The sequence below is a fragment of the Brachyistius frenatus genome, unplaced genomic scaffold (assembly GCF_029030835.1).
Source record: "Brachyistius frenatus isolate BFR_SWC_R1_liver_20210118 unplaced genomic scaffold, ASM2903083v1 Contig_124, whole genome shotgun sequence".
Taxonomy (NCBI): domain Eukaryota; kingdom Metazoa; phylum Chordata; class Actinopteri; family Embiotocidae; genus Brachyistius; species Brachyistius frenatus.
Window position 1 is genome coordinate 702,875 of NW_027210723.1, and position 26,677 is coordinate 729,551.

Sequence of the window (26,677 nt, forward strand, 5' to 3'; positions counted from 1 at the left end):
GAACAACCATTAATGTGACATGAGCCAGCATGATAGGAGGTGTGCGTGTGTTTAGTAATGGAGCCAGTAGAAGTGATCCTGCTGTACAACTGCCATGTCTTTCTACTTTCAGTGTCTATCACAGTTTCTTCTCAAAGCCAAAGGCGCCCACAGTTTATTCAGTGTAGTTTTCAGTTTGCTCAAAATGTGAAAGTACAAAAAAATTGTTTTAGAATTTTCCTTGCTGCTACATCTTAACAAATATATGTGGGTGATGGATACAATAAAGGTTCTATTCAAACCATAATAACAGGAGACAAAATAAAAATGAATATACAATCTATTAGATGAATTTTGGCTTTTTTTTTTTTTTAACTTGAATTATACTGCATATGTGCTTTGTGAAAGATACAATGTACAATATTTTGGATAAACACTTGTTAAATGTCCTTTTGTACCGGAGAAGAAACAGTGATGTGTTCATCCTCAATCAGCTGCAGTCATTCTGAAATTAGTGAACGAGCTCTTACATTACACGTGGGGACACTTTGAGGGTTTGCATTGCTTAACAGTCATCAATCTGCACTATATTTATTAAGGACTGTTATGAAAACGATAACAAAGATAACTCACCGGCAAAGCCTGAAGGACAGATGCATTCATAGTCTGCAACCAGGTCAATACATGTGGAATTATTTGTGCAGTATCCATGGACACATTCATCATAGTTGATTTCACAGTTCAACCCCCCAAACCCTGGTATGATGAGAAAAAAATAAATATCATCAGGGACGGTGTGCGAATGTCAGTAAACAGCAGACTTGAAAAGATACTAATTAGTATCAAATTACACCCAAAAGCAATTTAAAGCTGTCGTGAAATTTTACATGACTTTTCACTGCAAGCCCATTACAAGCTAACAAGTACATATGGTGGAGACTAGACTGCACCAGTCTGTGTTTGAGGACAATTTTTTTTTCTCTGTGTGCCTGTCTGATTAATATTTTTTCATGGTGATTGATTATAAGTTATATCAGCACATTTGGTATTTTAAAAGTAAAAGGTTAAAGTCATCAAGTGAATGTGAGTGGTGCCAATTTCGGCCATTTTAGTCCCCATAAATGTATTCCACCGTATGGTCACGCTACAAAATGACGATCATTAGCACTGTCACACACTGCAGCTACAGGAGGCCCATGACTAATGCTTGGCTATCAGCACCATCGGTGCAGGTCAAATTCTCATCATTTTTCAAACTGACCGTGGAACCAATTTCCAGCTCTCTCCAAGTCATAAAATTTGACAATTATCCTGACTTCATTAAAAATGCATAACAGGTTTCACCCTCAGTCAAGGTTTAATCAGAGGTATATCTCACAGGTAAGATGTCAACTGGACCAAGAAATTATTGGAAAAATTGCAGCGAATTATTTCTTCTTAAAACTAATGATGCAAGTGACAATTTCTGATGGAATGATTTCAAGTCATCTGACAGATCAGCAAATATTTGTTCTCGTTACAAGTGGAACCGCAAGCCACAGGACACATGACAAAATCATCATTAGTAAAGTTAGCAATTTTTCATCAAATGATAAAAAAAAAACAACAAAAAAAAAAAAAACTTTTGTTGATTTTCATTCCAAATAAGCAAGATTACAGATTAGTTCGTACTTTTGGGTTCAAGTTGAGCTCAGAAGAAAACACCTGATGTGTTTGATTACAACTGTCAACACTACAGGGCAAGTGGCTGTACTAATATTAAGATCGCATCACATACATGGAGTCGGGCGAATAAAAAGATAAAGGCCAACAATATTCTTAACCAAACTGAGACAACACATAAGTAATAGACTGTACTGAATGCAATACATCTCTCAATTTAGGAGTAATAACCTTATTATTACTAAATGTAATGTTTGACTGTTCTGATACATGAGTTTCAATGGATTTTGTTCAATAATGTGTTCCTAAGTGGAGAGTGTCGGAGAAAGTGGTTTGAGGTCATTCAAATTTCTATTGTAATTGTTGAAATTATTAAAAATGTAACTCCTTCTTAAAAAACTCTAAGGTAAGATATTGTATTTTAGTTCCAGGGAATAATAATGATCTTGTTAATTGTAGAACTGGGGTTGGGCAAGTTGAATGAGAAAACGTTGGGTTTTTTTTTGCATTCTTTAAAAGTTTTTTTTATTTGTTTGTATCTTTCTCTGTGAAATAATTTTGAGTGCTTCATTTTATAAAAGGTGTTAAACAAATAATACCGAGTTGTGTTGAGTTGAATAGGCTACCGTGGTCATTTTTACAGTAAACATTGGTATAGAAATTTAAATGTTGCCAGTACTCCACCCATCCATTATCCATACCCGCTTTGTCCTGTACAGATCAAATGTTATTTATAACCATATTAACAATCAGTGTTTTTTTTCTCAGATGGGAAGGTAAGAGCTTTGTGAAAAATATATTTTTTTGTCTGGATAATTTTTTCCCATGTATAGTTGTAGAGCTCCAGCAACAAATTGAAGGCCTTATTCCATGATTTGACTTGGAGCTGCAATGGAAAGGACATTTATCCACAGGAATAAAAAAAAAACAACAACTTCTAAACAGTGGAACAGAAAAAGAATGAGTGTTAAAGTGTTTTTGAATAGCTTTTTCATTTGAACCAGGGTTATAACTTCAGGGCTGGAATCACTTGGTTGCACACTTAAAAACCAACAAAGGTCTGAATTACCCACATAATCGTATCATTTTGACTAGTGGGGGATATAATTGCATTGCAACTTACCCTCTGAGCACAAGCACTGATACAGGTCAATGCCATCCACACAAATACCACCATTCTGACATGGCTTCGACTCGCAGTCATTGAGATTTACTTCACAAAAAGACCCGCCAAACCCTGCAGCACATATCAAAAAGAACAAAAAAAAGCACTGTTATTGGAATCCTTTTCACCCCGTGTCATTCCTCAGCCAATTAGGATCAGCATGACTTTGTTTTCACAAACAAAAGCTGGTTTTCAAAGCTTGTATTGATTCAAAGAGCTTGCTGGGCACATGCAGACTCAGCTCACTGGATCATTTAATCATGTTTAATAAGAGCCAGTCATTGCCCTTCTGATTTATTGCATTAAACAAGCCAAATCCAGTGATTTTTAAGATCAAATCAATCTATACACAAAGAGAACCACATGAAACAAATAACATGCATCAGTGCACATGTGTAAACGCACTCGCAGCTCAAGCAGCACCACAGCACACACAGCACACACAGCACTCACAGCACACACAGCACACACAGGCCATTAGAGAAGAAACATGGCAGTGTTTAAGGCACATTACTGCTGGTGCTACACAGGCTGTATGTGGGTTAACTTTACACCGACCAACTATAGAGCATGTGTTGTGTACAATGGGAATGTTGCACATAGTCAGACCGAGACTAAAGAAAGCATAAGGGTCTGGAGATGCTCTTCACACTTAGAAAGTGGGGGAAAATGAATATAAAAAGAAGAGACACAGAATCGGTCTTACTGCAGAATAAGCAGTTTTCCTGCAAAATAAAGACAGTGGCGTTATCCAAAAAAACCAAAAACGAAGCCAAACACAAACAACTGCTGCATTGCGAAAACCTGCCGCACGACAAAAACTGTCTAATGCCAAGAAGAGCTTTTAATGAAGCAAATGATGGAGCTTAAATAATTCAGGCAAAAATAAGCTCTTTCTATGCAATAATGCTAATAAAAACCAAAACAACATTGCTCTTAAAAAATTACTTCTGGGTTTGAAATAATACTATTAAGGGAGTTTAAACATCTTGGAGTAATATCCTCACCAACTTTCATAGCAAGCCAGGTCAGGGAAGTGATTTCATGTAAATGCAGAATATGTACAAAATACTAGGTCGACACGTTGACAGCGTGGGATATGCAGTAAAGTGAGGGAGGGTGTAAGTAACGTGTTTTGCTGCACCTTAGGTTGGCAAGCATTCGATTATATGGATGCCAAGCCTGTCGACCTGAAGCATCTAGACAAGACAGCATCTTGCAGTTTGCCCTTGAGAAGTGATCTGGAGAGAGCAGCTCACCGCAGGTTGCTTTCATTTACATAAGAAATCACTCACAATCCTTCACTTTGACATCCGCCGAGCCAAAATGCAACAGGAGTAATGAAGTTACGGTTTTTGATTGGGTTGCATGAACTTCTATGTAATAGCCATTCATTTGAAAAGAGGTGCTAGTGCCGCTGTGGAGTCGTGTCAACCGAATTATGATTGGTATGTCAAGCAAAACATTTTGATTTCAAGTACCGTAACTGCAACCAGAAATAACTTGCATCAGCTCTAGTTCATGTACACGTTGCACTATACTGACTCTGTCAGTCACAGCATGTACAGCTTTGACTTGCAAGACTTTGAAACCTGTGTACCCCTGGCAAGCTTCAGAGTATCTACCAGGTCAAGCCTCTTCCGCTTACTTCTGGGTTATCCCTGTCACTCCTGGCAGAAACTGCTGTGATAACGCTGTCATCCTCGAGGAGAGGACTCAAAAGGATCTGACTGACACAAAAACAAAACTATCTGTGCGTTGCAATATCCATACTACCACACTATTTAGTATGCCAGAAAAAGATTTAGTATGTCCCAATACATAGTACTTTAAATGAAGTATGGCAAAAGTACCAGAATGTCCTACTACATCTGGTTGCATTTGGCAGTATGCAGGCCAGCATGCGGACCGCAATGGCCAAGAGGGTCAAAGTTCAAGGTGCATTTTTTTAGATGAAGTAGTATGTCCTAATTATATGCATACTGCATGCAACAGTACATACTTTGTAAGGGTAGCTGCAGTACGTACTAAAAGTAAAAAGAAATAGCTTGCGGTTTGGAACACAGGAAGGGTTATTGGTAGGAATCCTCAAATTATTTTTTTGTGAATGCGTAAAAGATTTTCAGATTGGTTAGGAAGTGCAAAAGCTATACATCATTATTGGGATATTTTATGGTGTAGTAAGAGGACTTTGTTACACATGTAGAACTTAAGAAAGGACTTGTCTGCAGTCTTGACCTAATTAAAATAAAAAAAAAGGTGAATTTGCAGACAGATAAACATGTCCATATTCCTTCAGTACGGGCAACTTGACTTTGTGAAAGCCGCTAAGCATGAGAAATTCACTCATTCTCAATCTCACCACGTGCTCATTTCCCACCCTGTTATAGGCCTTGCTCACCTCTTTCACAGGCGCAGGAGACATTCTGTCCATCCTTGTTCTCGGTGCATATTAATGTATGTTCACCGCATATTCCAAATGAGCAAAGGTCAATATCCACTGAGCAATCTTTCCCCTTGAATCCTGAAATGAAATTTAACAATGCAAAAGTAGAATTTAGCAAAACCTTGGAAAACAAGCAGCAAGGGCTAAACTCATAAAGTAACAGTCACACGCAGTGAGCAACACATCTTTATGGCCGTGTGTTTTATTGGGTAATGACACCTTTTCTTTAGCAGATTAATGGGCGTATTGATTCTTCCTCTTGCAATCTACCTGCTATGCAGTATGCTAATTGAGTGAATCATTGACAGAGACCTACCATACAAGACTGATCTATATCACATTTATCTGCCCCACCAAATGCACATCTGCATGCCACTGATAGATACCAATGTCAATATCTATTGTTGTAAATAAAGCACAGATAGATGGTGTGATGATACTCATTACATGTGTTTGAACAAATAATGATGACTTAAATGGAGATTCCTAAAAATAATTGGTTTGTTTTTTCACTGATTTCACACCTGTGCTTATGTAAGTACAGAAACATAAAGACCAATATTTAAAATTTTGCTTTAATTACTTTGTGTTTGCAATAGCTAAATCTCATTCGCTCATGAAAACCATCTTAAACTAGATGGCTCTAAACAGGAACAGAGTGCCCATGTCCACATACAGTCTCTATCTGTGAAGTAGGTCTTACTGACTGGCAAAGAAATATATTTGCAACATCACTTCCTAATGCACATCTCTTTTATCAAGACCTGAACATAGACATAGGACAACAGTTAGGTTAGATTATGCGGTACATTTAGCTGGAAGTATACTACACTTTCTTTACATTGTAACATGAATGCAGAGCAGCCTCCTTTACATCAACACATCTATCTAGATGTTTGATGACCTTGCAACTACCCTTTTCCCTTCATATTATGTATTGCCTTGACTAGTTAATGAACAGCTATTGCCTCCAACGGAGTGTTTCAGACGTGTTTAATAACCAATTGTGCATGCAATTCACTCTAAGGTTAATGTTGCATGAAGGAATGTCACATTTACAGTGTCACCATCTCCAAATGGGACTCCCTATTCTATCTGACACCTACTAGTGGCTCAGTCAGACTCTACTGCAAGAAAGAAAGGCAGAAAAGTGGAACCCTGTTTTTCACTTTATCTCAGAATTCCCGATAACAAGCCACACTATAATGTTTTGTGAAATTCATGAAAGCCAATTCCTCATGTATGATTATGAAACCTGGATTTAGCTAGTGTAGTTCATTACCTCCACCAAACGGGTTATGCTTTTGGCCTTCCATATTGGTCTGCACAATAGTTAGTGAGGTAAATACTATACAAATTCCGTGAAATTTGGTAAAGTAATGTAATGTGCCAACGAAGGAGTGTTAAGTTTGTTTTAGCTCAGATTAAATTCTAATAATGCCATCATTTGCCCTTTTTTTGTGGATGCCTCAATTTAAGAAAAATACATTCAGGTCATGTTCATTGTGCCTAAGCATATTTTGTAATACTCTTGACTAGTCCTTCTAAATTTCATCTTATTTTTGCTAAATGTGGGATATAACTTGATTGGAGAAGTCAGTGAACAAGTCAAGTGACAGTGTTATACATTTTTTGGTATTGCTTTGAAATTAGTATTATCTGTTGTCTTGTATAAAATATTTTTGCCGAATATGTGAATTTGCAGTCGTAATACACTGTTACATAACATGTACATGTAAATCACACTGCAAAATTTGGGTCTCTATATTAAATCCACGTCTTTGTTTTGTTTCAGACCGATGCAGTTGTATTTTTCCCTTCAAGTGCCCACATTGTTTAAATATCATAAGTACAGTGCATCCGGAAAGTATTCACAGCGCTTCACTTTTTCCACATTTTGTTATGTTACAGCCTTATTCCAAAACAGATTAAATTCATTTTTTTTCCTTTACACACAATACCCCACAATGATAACGTGAAAAAAGTTGTTTTATGAATTTTTTGCAAATCTATTAAAAATAAAAAACAAGAAAAATCACATGTACATAAGTATTCACAGCCTTTGCCATGACACTCAAAATTGAGCTCAGGTGCATCCTGTTTCCACTGATCATCCTTCAGATGTTTCTACAACTTGATTGGAGTCCACCTGTGGTAAATTCAGTTGATTGGACATGATTTGGAAAGGCACACACCTGTCTATATAAGGTCCTACAGTTGACAGTGCATGTCAGAGCACAAACCAAGCCATGAAGTCCAAGGAATTATCTATAGACCTCCAAGACAGGATTGGTATCGAGGCACAGATCTGGGGAAGGGTACAGAAAAATGTCTGCAGCATTGAAGGTCCCAATGAGCACAGTGGCCTCCATAATCTGTAAATGAAAGAAGTTTGGAACCACCAGGACTCTTCCTAGAGTTGGCCGCCCAGCCAAACTGAGCGATCGGGGGAGAAGGGCCTTAGTGAGGGAGGTGACCAAGAACCTGATGGTCACTCTGACAGAGCTCCAGCATTGCTCTGTGAAGAGCGGAGAACCTTCCAGAAGGACAACCATCTCTGCAGCACTCCACCAAGCAGGCCTGTATGGTAGAGTGGCCAGACGGAAGCCACTCCTCAGTAAAAGGCTCATGACAATCTGCCTGGAGTTTGCCAAAAGGCACCTGAAGGACTGTCAGACCATGAGAAACTAAATTATCTAGTCTGATTAAACAAAGATTGAACTCTTTGGTCTGAATGAATGCCAAGCGTCATGTCTGGAGGAAGCCAGGCACCGCTCATCACCTGGCCAATACCATCCCTACAGTGAAGCATGGTGGTGGCAGCATCATGCTGTGGGGGTGTTTTTCAGCAGCAGGAACTGGGAGACTAGTCAGGATGGAGGGAAAGATGAATGCAGCAATGTACAGAGATGTCCTTGATGAAAACCTGCTCCAGAGCGCTCTGGACCTCAGACTGGGAAAAAGGTTCATCTTCTAACAGGACAACGACCCGAAGCACACAGCCAAGATAACAAAGGAGTGGCTTCAGGACAACTCTGTGAATGTCCTTGAGTGGCCCAGCCAGAGCTCAGACTTGAACCCAATTGAACATCTCTGGAGAGATCTGAAAATGGCTGTGCACTGACGCTCCCCATCCAACCTGATGGAGCTTGAGAGGTCCTGCAAAGAAGAATGGGAGAAACTGCCCCAAAACAGGTGCCAAGCTTGTAGCATCATACTCAAAAAGACTAGAGGCTGTAATTGCTGCCAAAGGTGCTTCAACAAAGTATTGAGCAAAGGCTGTGAATACTTATGTATGTTATATTTTCGTTCTTTATTTTTATTAGATTTGCAAAGATTTTAAACAAACTTTTTTCACATTATCATTATGGGGTATTGTGTGTAGAATTTTGAGAAAAAAAATAAATTTAATCCATTTTGGAATAAGGCTGTAACATAACAAAATGTAGAAAAAGTGAAGCGCTGTGAATACTTTCCAGATGCAGTGTACTTGTGTCTATCCGAGTGTTGATCTTAAAATGAGGTGTGGTCCAGCGCATTGTTGCCGAATCGCCATCTTGAGGCAGCGGAAAGCGATTGCGCGACTGACCATCAAAAACCTGGTTTTAATCAATGGCACATTATTTTACTATTAGTTTAAGAGCATTAAAGATACCTTTTTCCTACTACTTGGCAAATCCGCCTTTATAACAGCAATCTGCCAAGGTGCAAGCACACCAGGCTTTTGAAGTAAATGTTAGATGCTACTCGGATTAGTCTAGTTCATGTTACACTTAAGACACCCATTACTAACTGAGTGACGAAGTACAAGCTCTTTGAACCATGCACTTCAATTTGCTTTCACATTATCTACTGTTCAACTAGCAAAAGTGGATTTGTACACCCTAAATGCAATTGCATCATGCCTTTTGAACCCTCTGCTTAGATCATTAAGATACATTTTATAGTCACGATAAGTGACACAAAAGAAACATTATAAATCAGGAGTCTGACACAGTCATAACAGGACTTGGGAACTATGGCTGCCATCAGCTAACTAGCACATCTGCGTTTTTATGCAGATCTTAATGCAGAATAAATATTTGTTTCTTTCTGTGACTAAAATAAAAAAAGGTAGAGCGGTGGGCAAACTTTGCTGAATAATCCCCAATTGCTTGTGTATTTCTAGTGTATTTCTGGAATAGTTTTAAACAACAACGCAAGTAAAACTGAAAAACAGGAACATAATATACTGTAGCTGCAAACAGGAAATGGTGGCAGAAGAGGGTCTGAGCATAGGTTAAGAAAATGTGTATTTTTTTACCATTTCTTTGTGTGAGCTTTCTGTAGAAAGAAGCATGTAAACGTGATGTACCATTTATCTAATTGAATTCCTGGAAGGATAAAATGATCAAAACCACCTGTCTATAAATCTGCTGCGGAAATGAAAACAGTAATGGAAGCTTTACTCACACATTGGTGCTCTGTTTTTGACCAAATCTGATTTGAGCAGATTACTTAGAGATGCATTTGCTGTGTCCGTGATGTCATAAAAACCCACCATATAACAGACACTGGGCATGTTTCAAGTTATATTTGTGCTGATTTGCTGTCCAGTGAATTAGAGGCATATTTGGCTAAAGGAAAGGCACTTCGAATTAAAGGAGGAAAAAAACAAGAATTACCTCCTCCTGGTGGTATGCCTCGGACAGTCTGTCAAGTTGTTTAAATCCATATCAGTCCAGACTTATATAATGTATGTACTGCTGACATATTTGTCAATAAAGCTGATTGACGGTAGAAAATGCTTTAACTATAGATGTTGCTGCAAAGATGCGACAATTTCTAAGACATGGATGCTTCCCACACATCTTCAACCGAACAGTTCCAAGGTGGACACTGAAGATTAGTATCACCAATTCAGTATCCGACTAAATGTTAAATATGGTCACAATCTCCCCTTCTGTTCCTGATGATGGTGTTAAATAGGGGACAGAAAAGGGTTTTTGCAGAGCATTATGATGTCACAGTGAAGTTGACCTTTGACCTTTTGAATTTAAAATGTCAGCAATTTTTTTTATCATATGAAATATATGTGGGAAATTGTCATAATTATCTTGTGAATTATTGAGTTACAGCCACAAAAGTGTTATTTGAGGTAAAAGTGACCTGTTGACCTTTGGCCACCAAAATCCCATTAGTTCATCCTTTACTACAAACAAAAGTTGTTGCCAAATTTGAAGATAATCCATCAGGGTGTTCCTGAGATATCACATTTACAAGAATAGGCCAACATGAAGTCAAAGTGACCTTGACCTTTGACCGCTGAAATCTAATCACTTGATACGTAAGAACAAAATAGACTTCCAAAAGAGTAACGGTTCTGTGCCGTTCTTCTGCCTTTGTGGAATATGTAAGAAAATAATTTCCTGAAACTGAACAACTGCCCAAAGCCAGTGAGTATATTTCCACATCCTGTCAACACCTATGTTTTGTGGGTTTTATTTCTCAAATATTTGTCTGTAAATCCTGTTCTTTGGATTGCGTCTGTTTACAATTGAATGTGACATTGGACTTGTAATGCCAAGTGGGCTGGCTGCTGCATTCTGACTTGTGCAATCAAGTAGTGATTAAGTATTTTATTACCAGAGGGCATAGTAAAAATCAACCAAACACAAAGCAGTACAACACCTTGCTCTATAATGGACTGATTATGGATTCTTTCTGGAACATGTGCTCTGAATAAATGTCAAATATGTATGAATTTGTAAAACAAGCTGTCACTTGATTAAATGACAAGCTGTCAGCTAAATTTAAGTTGAATTAAAGCAGGGAAGTCATGTTTGCATGCATCAGTGCTTAACAAGGTAAAAAGCAACAACTGTGTTTTTCTTTAAAGGGTCTAACGACAATGATTTTAACCTTGATTCTAAAAGAAAATAAGTTGTGAAAAACAAAACTTTTTTTCTTTGCTTTATGCCCCTAATCCTTAACACAGATTTATTACTTCTATTTGCTTCATGCAGAGCCACTTTAAGAGCCTGCCTTCAAACTTTCAAGACTATTGTGAATTATAAGTCCTTTCTTTGCTATCTTTGGAAGAGCAGCTTAAAAAAAAAAAGTGAAAAATCCTCATAGAAAACAAACAAGTTGTTTGTAATTGTATGAGAAATAAACTTTTCATGTATTCCCAAGGTACCGTATACAGAAAATTAATAGCATGATATTTTTGTAAACATGCTCAATAATACACGAGTAGATGGTACTTACCAAGACGACAGTGACAAATGTAGTCATTTATCAGATCCATACACGAGCCTCCATTTAGACAAGGCTGCGACCAACAATCATTTACATTCTCAGAGCAGGTTCTTCCTGCAGGATGAAGGAGGAGAAAAAATTAACTATATTAATGTTGCAGGAAATGTAGTGTAAAACATATTTCTATTAATGATTTTGCTTCACTGTTGGACTTATCTTTATCTTTTGTGGTGAAGCTCCAATATGTCAATAATATTTATTACCACAACGTTCAAAACATACACAGCACAAATTTCTGTTTATTGTTTTCAAATCATGTCTTCAATAAACCAGCACCTGGTTAATTAAATACATTATTTCATTTAATGAGGCAGCTGATTACTTCTGACTCTTTTTGCTCATAATATGATTGAATGATTATATGATAAGCATGTTGCAGCCTGTATGTATGTATAAATGGTGCAAACTCAGTTTTAGTATCCTCGGGGCAAGAGTTATATATGGAATTTATTGAAGATTTTACTGACAAATTTAAAGCTCCACTAGGTTTGGCCTCTGGCAATATTTTCGACCTCTTAGTTCTCTATGTGTCAGAGAGCTCAGAGAACTAACAGCCTGACATCCTCCGGCATTACTCTTCTATCTGTACTGCTGTCTACACCAAAGGTAATTGTACTTTCACCATCATGACCTCATACCGAGCACTCTGTTAATCATGCACTGGAAGGTAGCGGCTGACTGTACCTCCAACCTAAATATAATCTACAGGACAAATTTTATCCTACACACTGCTATGATACTGAACCAGTACTGAATATCACCGGTGTACACACACCTTGCCACTGTCCATTTTAATCATTCACATCACTCAGGGCTCAGATTGATTATGCAATATAACTGGTTAATGGTAATGTGTAAGTATTAGCCAAACTATTGTAAATATACAAAATTATCCAATTAGAACTCTGTATTTGCATGTAATTTGGGGACAATGAGTATTATATAGCAGGGGTCCTCCAACCTGTAACTCGCTCGCTACCAGTAGCTCATGGAAGGAGGTCCCAAACAAAGATGAAACACTGGATTTTCCTGGTTAAATTAGATTAGAGCACTTTATTTGACCCTTTACAATCCAGTTTGCCCACACAAGAGTTGTGTGCACGACAGTATGCATTAAGGAAACATCTGTGTAATTGTATAAACAGAACAGAGATGCATACAGAAAAAAAATCAGGCACATGCTGTTGAATTTCAGCTGTTGTGATACAAAATGTGTGTGTTGAGTATCGATTTGTTATTGTTAACATAAAAGAAGCTTATCCAGTTGGTTTGAGTGGAGCTCAGCTACATAAATAAATGTTACTAAACATGAGTGGCTCTCTAAGACTTTCAATTTGTCAATGTACCTCTCAGAGGAAAAAAGGTTGGCGACCCCTGTTATACAGTATATCATTGCAATAAAATGTATCAAAAATTGGATTTGTCTGTCACTATAATTGTAGTTGTCATATATTCAGTACTGATTTATACAAAACTATCACTTTCCCAACACTATCAGAGAATGTTACTTATCCCCACTCATCATATATGTCAGTATGTGTGTTTAGTCATTTAGACTGATCATATACCTCCATCATATGTAAGTCATCTTGCATATGTGGCCTGATCATTGATATTTATGAAATTTCAATTTGAAAACTGCACTGATCACAAATTATGATGACAGTTCTCTTTGAATGCTGCATATTTTAGTTTCACCACCTTAACATTTAAACTCTAAAACCTACTTTAAATCCTGATATCACTGTGGCTGGCAGGACAAATGGCTGCAAATAGGCTTGCATTCGCATCAGATGGTCTCATACCCTCAAACCCGGGGGGACAGTGGCACCGATAATCACTGATTAGGTCCACACAGGTGGCACCACTTGAGCAGGGGAAGCTGTTGCACTCATTTGTTTCCACCTCACAGAGCGGCCCTTCAAATCCAGGCGTGCAGCTGCAGGTGAAGTTATACTGTTGGTCCAGGCAAACACCACGTTCGGAGCAGCGATGGCCAACACAGTAATCAATGTCCTCTTCACAGTAGACGCCCGTGTATCCTCTGGGACAAAGGCAGCTAGCAAACAGATTAAAGAGAATGTCTTAACACTGTATAGAGTCAGAAGAATTCTTTCAGCCCTGGGGGAAGAGAGCAGTAAAGGTCACGGCTTTTGCAATCATTGACATTCTGGTGCCAGAATGGCCTGAAGACAATCAAGATTTGAACTCACCTGTAACCATCAAGCTCATCCACACAAGTGGCTCCATTTTGACACCAATGTTGAATACAATCGTTGACATTTATACGGCAGTTCTGACCAGACCAACCAGGTGCACAGATGCACGTGTAGCTACTGGCATTACTGAACACACAGCGTCCTCCGTTGGCACATGGCTGTTGATAAGAAGATACATTTGTTTGATGCACGTCAGGAAATCAGAGATGCTGGCTCATGTGCAAAAAAGAAACGGCTTCATTTTGTATGGTAATATCTCAGATTGGACTGAGATCATTTTGGTCAAAAATACATCCATTAATCTACAATGTAAGCCATCATCATTTTTTGCTCCTGGCTGTCTAAAAATGAGCTTCATTACAGCCACATGACACACTCATGAATACTGATTCGTGCTTTATACTGGGTTCACTCAGTATTCCATGTAGCATCTACATCATGTCTTACAAGACAGGATCAATGGTCATTGAGGGCTAAACCTCCCAAGAGCTCTTTGTCACAAAAAAGATCCGCCTGCAAGCTGGTGCATGTGTATATATAGTAGAAGGGGAAACAAAAGGGGGAAAGGAAGAGCTGGCTGGTGACATTGGAATGTAGACATCATGGCATTTCTGTACGGAGGCCAACACAAGCCTTGCTCCACAGTCAGTGATCATCTCCATCTGTCATCTGATGTAGCTCCTCTGTTTAGATTCGGTTGCTTTTGTTTTTTGAAATGCAATGGGTCCATTCATTTCTACATAAAGAAACCAGTACATTCAAAAATAAAGACATGGCAAATTGACATGGCTTTTTCAGTACTAAAAATGTGCTCCCATTGCGCACGCCAAATGCAAAAATCCTGACAAACAATCCCACAATTCCTAAATTTGTCTTCTACCATCATGTCTGTTTAAATATATAGAGGATGTGCAGCCACATTCACAATAAAAAGAAATACATGGAAATGTACTTCAATGCTTTAAATATGCTGTATATTGTGTATACAAATAACCAGGTGTTGTGTATGTATCAGAGACAAGTCAAAGGTCAGAATCTGATTTGTGTTTTCATTTGTTTTATGTTTAAAACATTTGAAAATGAGTTCCCTCATTAGTAAAGACTTTAAAACAAGTTTCTTCCCGATTTTACGAGCATACTGTTCAGCTTCAACACCAGCTGATTGCTGTGTTTATGGATTATCGCATTTGCTGTCAATCTTCCTGTGGGATTTATGCTTATTTTTATCCCCGTGTATAACAAAGGATTATCCCACATTTTATGAATAAGATGCTGAATTAATATTTGATAGCTTCTCACTTCATTTCTCAATGTTATGCTTCAGTTTGTAGGGACATTTTGGCAGATCTCTTCTTAGTGTAACTTTCTGATATAACATCGGAAAGTTAGACAACATGTTTTAACCCATAACAGTGCTGTATATATATATATACATATACATATACATATACATATACATATACATATACATATACATATACATATACATATATTCTGGTTGTTCCTACCCGAGTTCTGACATGACAGAAGTGAGAAATGGGTGAGAAAATTGCATATATAGATCACCATGTTTTTTTATTCTAATGATTTGCCGCTGCTGAACTTTCTTCAAGAAACAAACAGAGGCTTGGGAGTCTGTTAAACATCTATATGACTTAAGAAGAATAGCTAACATGCAGATACAGAGCAGCAGATGAGGACAAATAAGTACATCAAGATATTTTTACCCACTTGAAGGTTTTGAGGGCAGGGTACACGGCATGTGTATTTAAGGCCGTCAGGGAGATCCAAACACTGCGTCTTTAGCGGACATGTATTGTTGGGTAGAGCACAAGCATCTATGTCAACTTCACAATTCTTTCCCTGAAAGCCTGCAAGAAAAGATTTAATAGATGTAATCCGACTGATGCAATACTTGACCTGCAGAAAGCACATCTGAAATCAGTGCCACTAACCCATCTGTAATTTATGTCACTGTACAAGGCCTGCTCTTCAATATCTTTAAGAAACAAGGCCAAAATCTGGCCCAGTTGAAGGTCGACATGAGGATTGGCCCCATTTTGAGGCATAGTCAATGAGCCTCAGTGGCGCCTTGAATTTGTACTTAACTTGAGCCACAATTTAACTTTTAAATTAAGCTTGAATAGAAAAAAAACTAGCAGTGTGGGGTTTTTTTTTCTACCTTTTCATCACACTGTTCTTCTTGCTCTTTTAATTGTACTAATCATTTATAACCATTATCACATGTTAGGTTGACAAAAATGAATTGGTTAGTATCACAGTAGACACTTTTCCTTGTTCCTAAAAGATATTAAAAGATAATTAGTTATTAGAAATAATATCTTAAGTTTTGTTCTCAGAGATGATACATTTGACATAGATAGATAGATAGATAGATAGATAGATAGATAGATAGATAGATAGATAGATAGATAGATAGATAGATAGATAGATAGATAGATAGATAGATAGATAGATAGATAGATAGATAGATAGATAGATAGATAGATAGATAGATAGATAGATAGATAGATAGATAGATAGATAGATAGATAGATAGATAGATAGATAGATAGATAGATAGATAGATAGATAGATAGATAGATAGATAGATACTTTATTAATCCCACAAGGGGACATTTTTTTTTACCTCATAATCTAACATGAATTAACTCTAAATGTAAGCTGAGTGAACACATTAGTTTGGCATTATACTGTAATTGTAATTTTACTGTTGTATTACTGACATATTATTGAGTTGCTACAATATAATATATTCAGAGGCAGGACGTATTTAGAAAAAGAAAACAGTCCTAGTGCATTATAATTCCAGCCATGTCTTAAGACTTTACTTAGCACTGTGGTCCGGCACTCAGTGGACTATTTTCTTACATGGCAGAACTCATTTCATCATAAGAACACGCAGCAGATGAGGCATATGAGCGGAAGAGGCTTAGGTTTACTGAGATAACAGATGAGATTTAGTAGCAGCGCTGGAAAGCCAGGGTACGCCCTGTGGAATTTTGTTACCATGGATCTGTGGCCACATCTAGCACCAGTTTACTGAGGGAGTTAGGGATTCATGATCAGGGATTACGGCAGGCTGAAAAGGCAGCTTCAGAGGCAGCTGAAAGAAGCAACTGATGGCTCTGGCTGAACAGAAAAAGACGGCAGTTTGTGTGCAAAGTATCGGTATCTATCTCATGTTTAAAAAAGGAGATATCAGTGTTAATTTAGCAGTCAAACAACACTCTCTAGTAGCTGCATAATCTTCTCACACACTAAAGAGCTTTTTAGCTAACGTCCACAATGAGCAATTTTGGCTTACTGTTGATATTAATAGTGAGATCAGAAAATATGGTTATCATATATGTTCCTACATATACAAACAGGTCAGTGTGGATGGGTACAGTCCTGACCGGTGCTCTGAGCAGGTGTAACGGGGGTGATACACGATAACTGTTGAGCCCTCTGGGGTGTCATGGGTCTAATTCAACTTGACATCTGTGATGGGAGGTTCCCACTCAATAACCACAATGACCATCAGCCCACCCCCTCATTCTTCAAATATCAGAGCCAGATTTCCACGGAGATGCTCACGCAAAAAGTACAAGGGGACAGCCGTGTCAAATCTGGTGTGTTTGAAAATGAGCATGAAAAAAAGGTAAACACAGACACACACACAGTGGCTGAACACTGACATTTGCCCATGGCTTTTCTAGTTGCTGACCAGAGAATGAACATACGGATCATCGTTAAGCTCACCAGGACAGAAAATATAAAGAGAAACCTATTTGTGGGACATTTTTCCACAATTAGTTTTTGTTAACAATAAGTAAGAAGGTATTTGCTTCAAACCTGCTGGCCTTTAAAGGAGTGTGCAAGTTATTTTTGTGTCAGCAAATGTTTCCTCCAGTACCCTATGTGAAAATTCAAAGACATGCCAGTTAAGTGAACTGGAAAGTCTAAATTCCCTGTAGGTATGACTTTGTTTTTCTGTCTGTGTGTCAGCTCTGAGATTGACTGGCAACCCGTCAAGGATGTGCCCCACCCACCCAATACCAGCTTATGTAACTGTTATGATGTGTGCAGACTGTAGAGTAATTAATATACATTATATTGTGTTCTGGCTATGTGGGTATGATTATGACAGAACTGTACCTAAACCAAATGTCATCTGCTTGCCTGTAGTCATTAAAGTAAATTGAACTGAACTGAGGTAAAGTGAGGTGTCTTCCGCTCCCTTCAACCCTAAGCAGTGTTGGAAATGCATGGCTGAATAATACTTCAAGCTATCATTCAGTCTTTTAAACTATAGAGAGTTGTACCTCAGACACTTCAAGGGCTGACACAGGTTGACGAAAAAACAATGCCACCTCTGAATGTCACCTTAAATTGTGACTCAAATGTGTCTTGCTGCAGCAACTGATGAGGCGAACAGGCTCTGTGACCCGTGTGTCATTAACACTGGTATTGTGCTTTAATGTTTAATTGAACACGAGTGAACAAACAGAGTTTCATTACAATCAATGTTACATTTCCCCAAAGAGACTAAAACATTAGCTGAGAACAACAGCTAAAAATAACAGTCGCAAATTCTTGGGAAGGAGAAACATCACCTGGACACAAAGATGCTCTTCCCACTGTCTTTGGTCTGTATGTGCAGTAAAATGTTCCAGTAAAGTGGGCATGAGCAATTGCCAGACAACAAGCTGTGCCATGCCAACAACAGAGAGCTCCCGCGAGTCGTCCATCAGTTTACGTTCAGTGAACGTGAATTCAGACTCAGCCGGTGAGGCACAATAAGCAATTACAGGAAAATTATGTTAATGGGAATTTCATAATATAATATTTTCACAATTTGGTTGCATTATTGAGCCCTGGCAAAGAGATAGGTGATTTTTCTCAGCTGTCAATCACAGATCGAGACTGTAAACAGATACTGTGAATAAGTCGCTGGCGGTGCCTTGTTGCCTCTATAATGCAGAGTGGAGTATGTGATCAGTGGCATGCTGTAAAGTAGGCTTTTTATAATGGCTTTTTTTTTAAATTTATTTATTTTTTTATAACTTATGGTCTCATAATGAAATGCATTTGAGTGCTTAATTAAAACAGTTGAAAAACAGTAAAAACATCCTTTCAAACTGATTTATTAAAAGTAAAAATAGCCCAGGAGTAAAAAAAATATTTTCAGTAAACATAACTAAGAAATATGATTCGTGATGAATTAAATCATGCTGACTCTTGCCTAACGTCCTCGGGCAGGATGTGTTGCAGTGCAGGAACCCTGCTGGCAAAAGCTAATCACCTTTGGTTTTCAGTATATACTGAGATGGCCAGAGGGGCTCTGGCTGAGGATCTTAGGCCACATTCCCTGCAGACAGTTTAAAAGGTCTGCACTACTCTCTGCTACCACAGCGAACACAAATATCACTTAAATGCTATTATGAAGCTCTAGCTTTGGACATAGCTCCGCATACCTGTAGGACACTGGCAGTCGTAGTCTCCTAGCAAATCCGAGCATGTGCCATTGTGCTGACAGGGGCTGGAGTCACACTCGTTGATCTCAGTCTCACACTTTATTCCTGAGAATAGAGGTACAAAAAAATTAAGCGGTTAACAGCATTCGCACTGTATCAGAGCTCTCTACGCGCCCTAACATATCACGTCATCTGTGCTTTGCATTCTTCTAAATGCCCCTTTCCCAGAATCAGTAGAAAAGTGAATCATTTATTTACCACATTCAGTAAAGCGATAGTTCAGCTTTTGGGAAATACCCAAATGTACTTTACTGTTGAGAAATAAAAGTAAAGACTGATAGTACTCTGTGTTGACTATGAAGCTACAGGAGGACTGTGCCAGACAGATGCTGGTGGGCAGATTATTTTAGTTTTTTTTTTTACCTGTGGACAGAGGCAGGCTAGCTGTTTCTCCCTGGTTGCTGTGTTTATGCTGAGCTAAATTAACTGGTTATTGGCTTTACCTTAACATTTTGTGTAGAGGTATGAGAGTGGTATCAGCTTTCACTGAATACTTTCAGCAGGAGAATGTCTGCAACTGTTTTACCACTCTTCTCCTGTAAAAATAATTAGGCTGCAAACACTCTCCTATAAAGATGCTGTGGGATTCAAGGGGGAGCCGAAGGATATGCAAAGAGAGATGTTAAAGGAAAATATACCATTGATCAGACAGGCTAAATTTCTTGTTAAGAAAATGGACACTTAATGACTTGGTCTGTCCGACGGAAGAGAGCAGATGAGGTGGGGGATGCAGGTCGCTTGATAAGAGATTTGTTTGGTGCTCAGCTGCCTCAGCAGCTGCTAGCTCCACTGTTGCGGCTGGGGGTGGGAGTCTTCCTGTGCAGGTTATTAATTTAAAATGTCCTATCATCAATAACGGAGCAGCAATGACATGTAGTGAAAGTCCCTTCTTGACAGCAGCAACCTCATGCTACAGCACAAACACTATGATTGATATCATCTGCACGGTAGTTGCTACAGGTCATTATATAGAAAATATGCCATGCTGTGCAGCAGGAAATTATACAAATTTGTCCCACTAAAATCTTGGAAATGCCTCCAATCATTTATAGCTGTGAATAAAATCATCCATCCATTATCTAGACCCACTTTATCCTGAACAGGGTCACGGGAGGGGGGGGGGGGGCTGGAGCCTATCCTACCTCGCTTTGGGCGAAGGCACGGTACACTCTGGACAGGTCGCCAGTCTATCACAGGGCCAACACAGAGACAGACCGAAACAAAGACCTTTCACACCTAAGGGCAATTTATAGAATCACCAATTAACCTGAGATGCATGTCTTTTGATGGTGGGAGGAAGCCGTAGTACCCGGAGAGAACCCACGCAGGCACATGGAGAACATGCAAACTCCGCACCGAAAGGCCCAGGACCGGAATCAAACCTGGAACCTTTTCGCTGTGAGGCGACAATGCTAACCACTGTGCCGCTAAATAAAATCAATTATAGACTATTGTGGCTTTTATATGTTCATTTAGAATATTACATACATCAAGTATTGTGATTTATATATCAAAATGTTAGCAATGTAGAGCAATGCATGTGTCAAAAGTCTAGAAAAATGATTTTTAGAAATAGGTCAATATGCATTAAAGCATGCACATAAAACATATTACTTACAGGAATTATTTGTGAGATAACGCTACCAGTGCAAGGATGTTACACATTTCATGTAAACAATTACAGATGGTTTCACATTTAGTTTTTTCAGCAAACTCCTGAATCTTTAGTAGAATCCAAACTTTTACTTCAGAAAGCATTTCACTGTCTGTTTAATCACCAAGACTTCCAGTGTTATTATGCACACAATTTAAAAAAGAACAAGAGTGAGTGTAGAGATGAGACCAGCAAAATTCATGCCAGCAGTTGTTGTTCTGTGAAAAATAAAGCCTTCCAAAATGAAACCCGAATGCCGGGGCTTGAGTAATGTATCCCGAGTTATGATCTATGACAGAGTACAGTGGGGTTTCTGGGCAAAGCTTGAAATTAAATTGGCCTTTCTATGCTGCATGGCTTGAAATTCCAAAGCAAAAATCCCAAGATGCCAGAAAATGATGAATTCTATCAGTCACTAAAAAGTGCCATGGTCTAAGAGACAATTTTCCATTACTGAAGTGGCATCAGATTTAGGCTTTGAACACAGGAAAAAAAAATCTTGTTCATGTAGTGCCATGTAAGGCCTTATCTGAGTGACAGTTGAGTGTGTCAGGACTTAAAGCTAGATTGTGAAATGCGCTATAGTGCCAAACCTGAGTGCACTGGATAGAACAAACATTAATCACATTCAGTGGCTGTTTGAGCAATAAAGTAACAGAAAAACAATGCTGTGCAGTGCCCTCACATGTTTAAGACATTATAGACAACATTCAGCGAGGATATCAATCTGCCTTATAGCATTTTGATATTTATCATAGCACAGAACAATCTAGATGTGTGCATATTGTATGATCCTAAATATTTGCTTATGATTTACAGCATAATATAACGGAAAATAGAATAAGAGAGATGAAACAAGATTCTCCCCGGGTCTTCACACTTCTTGAGCAGACTGAACCATTCAGACAAGCAACACACTGTTCTTATAATGAAAAAGTTTACCCTGCCATTACTAAAGCCGTGGAGCTCCTACAGTAATGATGCTCAAATCAAAATCACACCTAATTTTGTCTGTTGCTGTAAATCTGTTTAATCTCTTTTAAGTATGGCAAATAAATATGGTTCCTCCTTATTTCCTTCAATTTCATACTCTGTAACAACCAGTGTTGTATCTGTTCTTTTTGTTGTTTATAGCTGTCACTGTCATCAACCAGTTTTCGGCAATGTTCTGATCTGGCAGCTAATTAGGAAGCAGTTTGCCAGACTGCTTGGATTAAATGCAATCAGCAGCAGGCCTTAGAAGTGTCACGCAGGTGAGGCTACTGTTAAATAAGCTTCAAGGTTAAAAAGCAAAAGTCATTTCATAAAGAGAACTGGCCTTTGCTTGAAATCTCTGGTTGGCTTTTACAGATTTCTGGCCTTTAAAGACATTCACTTGTGTCCTAAGAAGTAGTTTTTGTACTTCACCGTTTGGGTTTAGGCAAACTGAAAGTGTTTACCCTCGAGGCTACATCAGGTACAGTAAATACAACGAATCAACAACCAATTAATTGACTGTGACTACAACTAATGAAAAAAATGTATCAATCATGGTAGGGAGTTTTTTCTTGTCCACCTTCTTGGAGTGGTCAGAGGTCAGTTAAAGAACAGCATCCCTTGAGCCGGCTGTGATTCTGTCTTTTGAGACATTAATCAAAGCAGACACTTGCAAGCGTGGCAGTTTGAACCTAAACCTGATGGTTATTATGCTGCCCTGCTGACCCACGAGCAATCAATGTACAGTATTAGAGGTCTTTGACTGAACTCAGATGTGAACCTGACTCTCAGATGAGACGGGTTACTCCTGTGTTACAAGGGAACAGACACTTCCAAGTTTGCCTCATGTAAGCTGCATGGAAACTAGCAAACAGTTGAAACAGGAAATGAAATGGACCAATTTCAATTTGTAGCTTTTAAAAGGTCTATTTAAAATGTGGACTTGACAACGAATGTGTACTGAACAATTCTTGACTTGTGAAAAAAAGTAAAAAAATATATCATAAAACAAAAAGTTTTGGACCTTCCGTAACTACTTTGCACATGTTGATTTGCGTCTGTTTTATCTAACCAATGATACTCTCTGAGACCTAATATGCAAAGGCAATAAGTGCAAAGCAGAGGCTTACCCGTGTGGCTTTTTTCCCCAAGACAATTTTTTATGAAGTTTATTGGTGTTTAGGTCTAGGTAGAGATTCGATGTGCTTAAGGTTGGGTAAAGGATCTGAGTCTACTGACACACCTCATAATCCACCACTGTGTTCTGCTGCATGAACTCCCCAACCAAATTACATATCCGTGCCTTTTATGTGAGCTATGCACAATAAGTTGTTTCTAAGAATGCCTTTTCTTTGCGAACATAACATTTTCATGGCCACCCACCAGCCAGTTAGATACAAGTATCTTCTGTGACCACAGTTTAACTGCATTTATTCTACCATGATACAAATTATGCATATTAATACATGGTATCTCATAACTTGTTTATAGATTTTATGCCATTTTTATACCGTCTGCCTTAAAACACCAACAAAAGGCAAAATACAAACATATATAATTTATGGATTGCTCTCAGTACAAGAGCTGTGTCAACTGTCTTGCATGCAGACTCCAGAGTCACCGTTTTAAAACAGAAAAATATTCAGAAAACTACTGTTTGTGCAATCTGCTTATAATCTTTTGCACAGCTTTGTGTGCAAGTTGCATTTACATGATGTCGGTATAAAAAAAAAAGTCTGCAAATGTCAACAGCATGTAACTTGTCAAGCTGTGCCAGTTTCACGTCAGACTTTCCACAAACAATAATCAGTCATTCTTTGCCCCATAACCAACCTTTCCACGAGAGGTTGTACAAATCGCTCCAGATAGTTTGCCAACAGACAGCTGGACAGACAGATTGAAAGGGGGGCCAGGAGAGATCATAAAGCAAAGTTATCTCACCTATGAAGCCGAGGGGACATTTGCAGTTGATCTGTGGGGGAGATGAAGGCTGACTGGTTGTAATGCATGTTGCTCCATTTAAACAGCTGTTTGGTTTCATCAGGCAGGCATCACCAACATATTCACAAAACTCTCCGGTCCACCCAGGAGCACAAACACACTGCAGGAATACAGTACAATATTAATGGTATCAGTTAGACAGTACAGTCGCCCACAGCAAAAAAAGTGTATCACAGAGAGCAGTGTATATTAAAGCAACAGCGTATGTAAAAATGACCTGGGGTTAAGCAGCTGACTTTCATTTTTAAAATCTGTTGGTTGTGTTCAGTTTCATAAAAGGTGAACAGTGTGGGAATAATATTGCTTTTTTTTTTTTTTTTAGCCTTGGGGAGGATGAATGAAAATGCCCTTGAATGAAATGGTCAGTTCACTCAAATTACAAAAACGCTCTGAGTGATATCAACCCACACAGACAGATGGTTAATCTGCTGTGAGACACTCTCATCTTTGAGACTTCTACCAGTTCGATGGAGGTGAATATAATTTGTATTTGTCACAGCATTTAGACATTTTCTAAATAAATTAATAGTATCATTAATGTCCAGAAAGGTTCATTTTTACTTAGTGAGATCACTACTAATTAAATTATAAATTATTAATTAAATTATAAATAAAAATGAGAAACAATTAAATATAAATTGAAACCTGAATGGCTGGGTCCCATGTTATTTCTTCATTAGAAATCCAAGGTGCTGTACCACAGACCCAAAACAGACTACTTTGTATATCTACCAATGTGATATCGAGTTTATACTGTCAAGTACAGCTGCTTCATGACAGAGGGAATAAAATCAGTGCAACCCAAAGTAAGAGCTATTTATACTGAAAGAAAAAACAAATATATAAATAAACAAATCAAGAATGTCAAAAATGACGAAAAGGTCCATTTGCAGTGAGCTTTTTTGATTATGTCTGACCCCAGTTTGAGGCAAAGCAACGCAAAGCATCTAAAAGTAGATTTTAGATTAAGAACTATCTTCAGTGGTCTAATAGAATAAGACTGATGGAGAATAATTAGGAGCTAAGGGGCATTACGGAGCAGTCTCAGGTGTTGTAAAAAATGCAGACATTTGAGAAGACTGAGCAATACAGAGGCAAATTAGACCAGAACCTGTCTGTCTGAACAAAGCGTCCACATACTCTCAGTGATTAATAGGTTCGAATTGGATTACCGCTGTCTGTAGACATATTCTACCACTGACATTTCTCTTATTCTCTTTGTTTTTTACATTTCGATTAATGACAGATTTTCTTATGCATAGAATTGTCGAGACCAAAGTTGGAAAGACTTTTTACTGCAGCATGCAGTTGCAAATAATAAAGCTTTATCTATTTATTTGCACTCTAATGTTTACATTTATGTATTCAAAGACAAATACTTGTAATGTAGTAGCTGCTAATCCCATATTTCCTCAGTGAAATAATCTAATTCATAAATAGTTTTTGCAAACTAATACATGTTCAAATTTAAATAAATTTCAAACATGTCAAATTTAAATAAAAGATGCACATAAATCATGCAATAGACAGATTTACAAAAGTTCTTATATTCTTATAATCATAATGAATAAAGTGAATATATTATAGATACATAATACACACAATGAAGTGCAACAATAAAGAATGGACAACTCTCCTTGTTTTTATCTTAAGAAAATAATTTTAGTCTTACAGTTTAAAAAAAAAAGAATATTTTTTTTGTTTGCATCACAGCTCTGCTTATGAATGAGTTGACACTGTATTCATGCTCTAACCCCCATTAAGGTGAAGCATGAGTCATATTTTGTGGGCTTCAGAGTATTTCATAATGACTGAAACATTGAATTACTTACCTGATATCCGCCGATTACACTCAAGCACAATCCCTCATTTAGGCAGTTGATATTGAGCAGCCTGCAGTAGTCAATTATTTCTTCACAATTCTTCCCAGAAAACCCACTCAGACATCTGTTGAGAAGAGGTCAGTGTCATCAAAATCAATTCACCCAAAGCCTGAAGCACTAACAAGCCACACTGTATTGTTTCTTTTGCAAGACACCTGGGGTTATAATTTAGTTTTCCTCATGATCTGATTGTGACATGGGCCTGGATGAAATGGGGTGGGCACATTATTCGTCCAGTTTTTTTTTTTTTTTTTTACCTTGATTGTAAAATGGGGGGACTTACTGTAGCATATCAGGACAAATTAAGATCCATTATGAATCAAGAGATTATACATTTCTGTAACAGTAAAAATCACAGCACTTATTTCACTAACTGGACTGTTTAAGGTTACAAATACACACTTCCCTTGATTAACTTCCCTTATAGCTAGCATATAATATATGTTCAACCCCTATGTAATACAAATTTCAGATGTTAAAATGAGATAAGCAAAACGGCCGCCCAGACTTGAGGTAAGAATCACTTATGATTCAAGTACTGTATGTCGATTATTAATTTAAAAGCCATCGCACCAAGCTGATAAAACGTAATATACTGAGGCAAGAAATGTATACCTTTGAAAAATTGTCTGGTTTGCCTAAGAATTTTATCAGAAAGCACTTAGGCTAAATGTAAGCCCAGAAAAGTAAAGCCTAATAACCTGGAATGTAAACATTTTCATATAAATGTCAATAGTAATTTCATGATTTTTTTTTTTATTATTCTTGTTTTTTTTGGAAGGTGTTTTACATAAGTATGTGGTCATGTAGAAAGACTTGCAGCATTAACATTAGCATGAGTTTTATTCTGTAT

At 38.0% G+C, this 26,677-nt stretch overlaps 1 protein-coding gene across 1 annotated transcript in view; it reads right to left on the reverse strand.

Moving 5' to 3' along the window:
• The window catches only part of eys (eyes shut homolog), a 138,021-nt gene that overhangs the window by 103,666 nt on the left and 7,678 nt on the right, over nt 1-26,677 (reverse strand). The window contains exons 5-14 of the mRNA XM_069713923.1: nt 25,774-25,888; nt 23,882-24,041; nt 19,252-19,356; nt 15,503-15,642; nt 13,766-13,929; nt 13,358-13,611; nt 11,502-11,606; nt 5,208-5,330; nt 2,765-2,878; nt 613-735 (exon numbers count right to left, since the gene is read on the reverse strand). Of these exons, the coding sequence (XP_069570024.1) occupies nt 613-735; nt 2,765-2,878; nt 5,208-5,330; nt 11,502-11,606; nt 13,358-13,611; nt 13,766-13,929; nt 15,503-15,642; nt 19,252-19,356; nt 23,882-24,041; nt 25,774-25,888 (1,403 nt within the window). The remainder of the gene's footprint in view (nt 1-612; nt 736-2,764; nt 2,879-5,207; nt 5,331-11,501; nt 11,607-13,357; nt 13,612-13,765; nt 13,930-15,502; nt 15,643-19,251; nt 19,357-23,881; nt 24,042-25,773; nt 25,889-26,677) is intronic.